Genomic DNA, 5,870 nt, shown 5'->3' with positions numbered 1-5,870 from the left:
GCCGAAAGACTTTCAGTTACTTATGATAAACTGTTTGTCTTATACAAACAGATAAATACAGAAAACAAGGAAGAAAACAAAGCTTGTATTCTATTTGATTTTCAAGATATTGAACTTTATTTTTTCCATTTCACCGAGTTCTTTTTTCCATGTACTTTTTGTCCAATAATTTTTTTTAATAATCAGATTAATGTTTATTTTAAAATTAAGAATTATTTATATTTTTTCTATTTGCTATATACTGAGCTGAAACATCCTTCTGTGTAGTCATGTAACACATTATTTTAAAATAATATATTTTAAACAGGTGGATGCAGGAATTAAGTGTTAAAACAGAGTCTTGTTCCATTTAAGCTATCTTTATTTCACATTTATTTGTACGCAATAAATACAGTTAAACATCCATGGGTGTGTAAATACGACGCCTGGCAGCCTCCGCATAGCCGACGCTGTAAAACGTGGGAGTTTTTACGTCCTTTTTTAAAAAAATGAATTTCAGATTCTGACTTGATGCATAATCAAGACCAGTAAACAGGTTAACAAAAAATTCTCTAATGGAAAAGAAACTTTAGGTATTCTTTTAATACAACAGGGTAAATGCAAACTTCAAAAATAAGTTTGATGTCATTCAGATCTCAAGGAGATCAACGAGAACGCAGCGTCACAGCTGACGGATACCTCTTTTCCTCTGATCAGATTCAGCTACGGTTTAATTGTTTTTCTTTTCTTAAAATCTTAATTCTAAAAACAAAAAAGGGGAAAAAAGCTGTGCCATTACTTACACAGATATCCATCTCTAAGCTCTCCGTAAATTATCAATACGATCGATAAGTCATATCTCAATCAAAGACACTACAATGGCTATTTACGGCTAAATAACAGGAAGTATTGATACCAATACGGCTGGTAAACAAACATCAAAAAGGAAATATTGAACAAAACATCCACAATACTGAAAAGGAATAAGAAGACATCAGAAAGTGCTTCACTATAGATTTTAAACTGGACAGCTAGCAGCTCAGGATGGTTTCCTCCTTAAAAATAAAAGGCATCTTTAAACTGCACATGCTCAGTGTAAACTGTCCTCCCCAACAGCGACTGTTACTGGCATCATTAGTGTCGTAAAAACAGTTTTTCTCTGTATTATGCAACATAAAAACAAAAGAGTTAGACTGTGTGTTGCCTCTTTCATATCAGATTTTGTATGTTAACTGAATTTTTTTGTGTCCTTTCTTAAACCGATGGTGATTTGCTAATAGGGTCATTTTGTCTCAACTCAAACAATTTTTAGAATTTTTCCTGGTCCTTCCAACCATGAAATTAAATCAGGATCTGTCATCAGGGAAATGTACCACAAAAAAATTCTAGGTATGGTCTAGTTAAATTATATTATTAAAAAAAAATTATTTAAGGTCCCATATTTGAGCAAACACCAAAAAGAATTTGAAAAGTACTCTACATGCTTTATTTTGTCCATTCGTCCATTGTCTTCTGTGTATCCTTAATAGGGTCATAACTATAAACCATTCAGAAAAGATTACCAAATGTTTTGCAGTGTGGCGGTCCACGTCCATGTTGATTTCTTGTCTATGGAATTAATTTCTGTTACTGTCAGTCTCCTGAAAATTACAATACCACTACAATACAATACTAACTGGCAAGAGAAAATATTTTGTGAATGAAACATAATTCATGTTCATTATTATTATTATTATTATTATTATTATTATTATTACATGAATGCCTATACTTTCATTGATATTTGGAAAGTAGTAAAATATTTTTTACTACTACTGTATAGTTAAGAGTTTAATGATAATGTATTATCATATATCATTGCTTATTTATTTTTACAGTATCCACTAGAACAGCGGCATATGGAGCCTCTTGCAGAAAGGCAGAGAGGTGACAGTCATCATCCTGGCAAACTAACCACAAAATATCAAAGTTAACCTAATAATTCAAGAGGAAAATATTCCACATCAGTTTTATATGGACTAACATTACTGTTCTGTTATGAGTTTAAGATTGAGCTTCTTTTAAATGCTTTATATTCAGTTTAATCTTCAGTCGCACTGGGGATTAATAAAGTAAACAATCTCTCTGTATGCCTGTGTAGCTATCTATATTATAAGACATTAAACTGTATTAATTAAATAACAAATAAAATCACAGCTGAAGACTTGAGCACCATGTGACATGATTAACTGTTCGCAGGATTACTAAAATGATTGAAACATGAAGGTGTTTTGGCAAAAAAGCTGGTCAAACATTAAACTGCAAAACTGAAAGTGCTGTTTGAGTCTGAACATTTTCAACCCACCACCAGAAAAAGATGCTGTTCTCCACAATATGTAAATAAGGATAGAGTATAGGCGATATCAGCAGCTGTATCAAAATGAGAATTTTATATCCCCCATAGTTGAGTATAGGCATTCAATCCAAAAGGTCACATGTTGTGGAGAAATAATGTGAATCTTTTGTGCAATCAAATGTTTTATTTTTATTTTAATAGCACAACAAATAATACATTTGTTAATAAATCTTATTCAGACACAAGTTTGCTTGTTGCTTGCTTCCTCACAAACGACCATTTCTGCTCCTTACATTCATCACCCTGAAAACAGCACAGTGAACAAATCATACTGAAACACTGTGTTTATTTCAGTTACAAAAGTTATTTTTATTTTAGGTTTCATGAAACACATATATATTGTTGGCAGTACTTTAGATGAAGGCAGCATGCTGCTCTCAGACTTACACTTAAACTCAAAGGGTCTATAATCTCTAAACTGATATATTTTACAAAGAAATCCTGTCTGGGCAGCGTCTGGATTTGGACTGAAGAGCTCGTTGGCATTTCTAAAACAATAGCAAACCTGCACACCATACATTGTTTTGTTTTTTGTTTTGTTTAAAGTTGTAGATATACATTAGAGACATGGCAGATTTGCATATATTCTTCAGGGTCTGCAGTCCTTTTCTCTTCTTCTGTGCTCCTGTGAGAATCTAAAACAAAGGTCACATAAATCATGGGGTTAAATTGATGCCTGTGGGACAAAATTACTCCAACAATATTCAGGACAAATTTATTTTTCCTCTGCAAAAAAATGAAATTGAGTACAAAGCATGTGAAACTTTTCTGTCTTGTGTTGTGTTCATTTATGTCTTTTCTTTTCTCTTTAATGTTTCTGTCCATTATATGTGCAAGAACAAACTTCTGAATCACCTCTTAGTGATAAGTGTCTACAGTTTCCTTTCTCGTTTGGCTCTGGACGAAGGCAGTCGCACTTTTCTCCTCTCCCTCTTCCTTCTCTTTCCTGCTTGGCTTCTCAATGTCCTTGTCTAGTCTCGTCTACTTTTCTACTTTTGCCCTGGATGACTCTCACGGTCTGTTACAACCTAAAAGAGGAATTATGGATTTGAACAACTGGTCCCTGAATGCAATTGACACGCTCTTCTCAACGAGAAGCCTGGGCTTGAGTAAGTCCGAGTGTCCTAGAGGGACGTTCCCCTCTGGATACACAATGGACGGGTGGAGGAACTGGAGGGTCGTGTGCCTGGCGGGACTGTCAATCGAGGACATTGTAGACATCTACCTTTTCGGAACCATGATAACAGGGTTCTTGCTGTTCGGAGTTGGCTTGGCCCTGGCTTATCAAGGAAGGCGGAATTGGCTTTCCAAAACCCCACAAGGCTGCCCACTATGATGGAAATGATGGGACGGGTCGTGACTTCTCAAAATGGGCTCATTGAACGCAGCACGGATACGATCTTGGAGAAGCTCACGGCAGTCTCTGCTCTCTGAGCACAAGATTGATAACATCTCAGAGAAGCTCTCCAACGGGAGACTGAGAGACCAGTGACGGACTGTTAGACCAACTGTGAAATTGACATGCAGTTGTTCGCACTAAAGGAAAACCACCATCATTTCATGCAGCTACCATATCGGTGTCAGCTGTGGTCTCAAGGCTGGAGCTGATACGTATGTATGTTCGGGGGGTCCAATTTCACTGCAGATGTAAACATTGCATGTGACAAATAAAAGGCTTGATTGAATAGCTTCAGACTTATGTTCAAAGAAAAGAAAAGAAGCCCTCAAACCTCTACTCTACTTTATGTGTTGATTTAATGAGCGAGTTAACTTTGTTTCTCTCTTCTCTCAAACGTCTAATCTCTCCTCCTCCTCTTCCTCTGTGTTTTATTCAGTCGTACCGTTTACAGCAGCGAGCAGGGCTTCTTCTTGACCTTGGCGGGCTGAGGGCAGAGGACGGCACGAATGGCCTCATCAAACACAGTCTTCAGACCACGCTGGGTCAAGGCTGAGCACTCCAGGTATTTGACTGCATCTATACATGCGAAGACACATATATGTTAATAAAAGAAGAGAAAGAACTACAAAGACAAAGTAAGAGAAGAAAGGTTTGCTGGTAGTGGAGAAGAATAAGTTCAACTTTCAAAGAACACTATAGTCAACTACAGCTACTATACTTTTACTGTGATGCCAGGAAATGAGGGGAATAACAAAAATTTGCAGAGGCAGTCAGGCTACAAAGTTCTCTAGCATCTTCATCTGCTAGTTTCATATCTTCACTGGTGAGGAGAGCTTCAAATCTTAAAGTGCTTTTCAAGCAAATAAAGTAAGAGTGACTGACCTATCTCCTTAGCCAGAGCTAGGCCCTGTGGATAGGTGATAGGCGCCAGCTTCTTGTCCTTCAGTTTCTCAATGGTATCCTTTTCATCCCTCAGATCCAGCTTAGTGCCAACCAGGATGATGGGCGTGGAGGGGCAGTGGTGACGGACCTCAGGGTACCACTGGCAGAATACAGAGTAAAGGAAAACTAAATAAGAGGCAAGAAAGGGGAACACGCAAAATCAAGGAACGTGTTAGAGGCAAAAAACAGAATCAAAGGCGGAGGGAGATGAAGCTCTGATGCCAGGTGTTACAGAAAGGTGGATGAAGGCATGAAAAACAAAAGATATGCTGTAGCTATTAAAGATGAGAGAAATACATCATCCAACTTTCACCCACAGCATCAATCATTCATTCACATCAATTATTAGACCTGTTTAGGCTTTTTCTCCATTTTGTAATCCAAGTACCTATTTTTTTCTCTATAATAAATTCCTGCTTTTGTTCTGTTTGTTCTTTTTTACATTTTGTTCCTCGGCAGCTGAGAGACAGGCCTCATAAAAAACAGCCAAAACTCACCTTAGCTCTGACGTTCTCATAGGATGCCGGGCTAACCAGGGAGAAGCAGATTAGGAAAACATCCTGGATGGAGAGACAAGGAGACAAAGAATTAGAATAGCTGCTGCAGTTTTAATTAGCTGACATGTTATACAAGTTCTGTCTCTGTAACTTTATGTCCATTAGTTACTGTGTGTGCCTGTGTGTGTATGTGTGATTCTGTACCGTCTGTGGCTAGGACAGTGGGCGGAGCCTGTCATAATCTTCCTGTCCAGCTGTATCCCAGAGGCCCAGGTTGACCGGCTTGCTGTCCACCATCACATTAGCTGAATATTTGTCGAATCTGTGGGGAGAGTAGAGAAGGTCAGCGATCAGCCAACAAGTCATAGGCAACCTTTCATTTCATTGGTTATTCATTCATTCAACAATCTTTCAATTCACTGATTGTTTAACCAGTGAAACTCCTGTAATGGAGAAAAAAACAGGACCATACTTGAAATACCACTGTTCACAAAAACATTAACAACAACATTACTTTGGTTAGTTTGACACAAAAGCCATCCTAACCATGTCTAGTAAGAGAGAATAATACATAATAAGGCAGGGCTGCCCCCGTGTGGTCTCATAGTAGAATAACAGTTTAATTTCTCATTTTTAAAAACTTGAGAAATTTCATCCA

The 5,870-nt window shown here is 37.5% G+C and overlaps 1 protein-coding gene across 1 annotated transcript; it reads right to left on the bottom strand.

Annotated features, from left to right (window-relative positions):
* Positions 1-2,658: 2,658 nt before the first annotated feature.
* On the bottom strand, positions 2,659-5,578 carry LOC146572055 (ras-related C3 botulinum toxin substrate 2-like). Its single transcript, XM_085278442.1, has 5 exons — positions 5,492-5,578; positions 5,213-5,275; positions 4,656-4,815; positions 4,216-4,349; positions 2,659-3,009 (listed from the first exon to the last, which is right to left on the bottom strand). The coding sequence occupies exons 1-4, from the start codon at positions 5,576-5,578 to the stop codon at positions 4,219-4,221; spliced, it is 441 nt and encodes a 146-aa protein (XP_085134568.1). The 3' UTR covers positions 2,659-3,009; positions 4,216-4,218.
* Between the last annotated feature and the right edge of the window lie 292 nt (positions 5,579-5,870).

Source organism: Mchenga conophoros, linkage group LG6 (assembly GCF_057382185.1).
Source record: "Mchenga conophoros isolate Kocher_MC1m ecotype Shallow Benthic linkage group LG6, M_conophoros_male_GT1.1, whole genome shotgun sequence".
Lineage (NCBI taxonomy): Eukaryota > Metazoa > Chordata > Actinopteri > Cichliformes > Cichlidae > Mchenga > Mchenga conophoros.
This window is presented reverse-complemented; position numbering and strand designations above follow the sequence as displayed.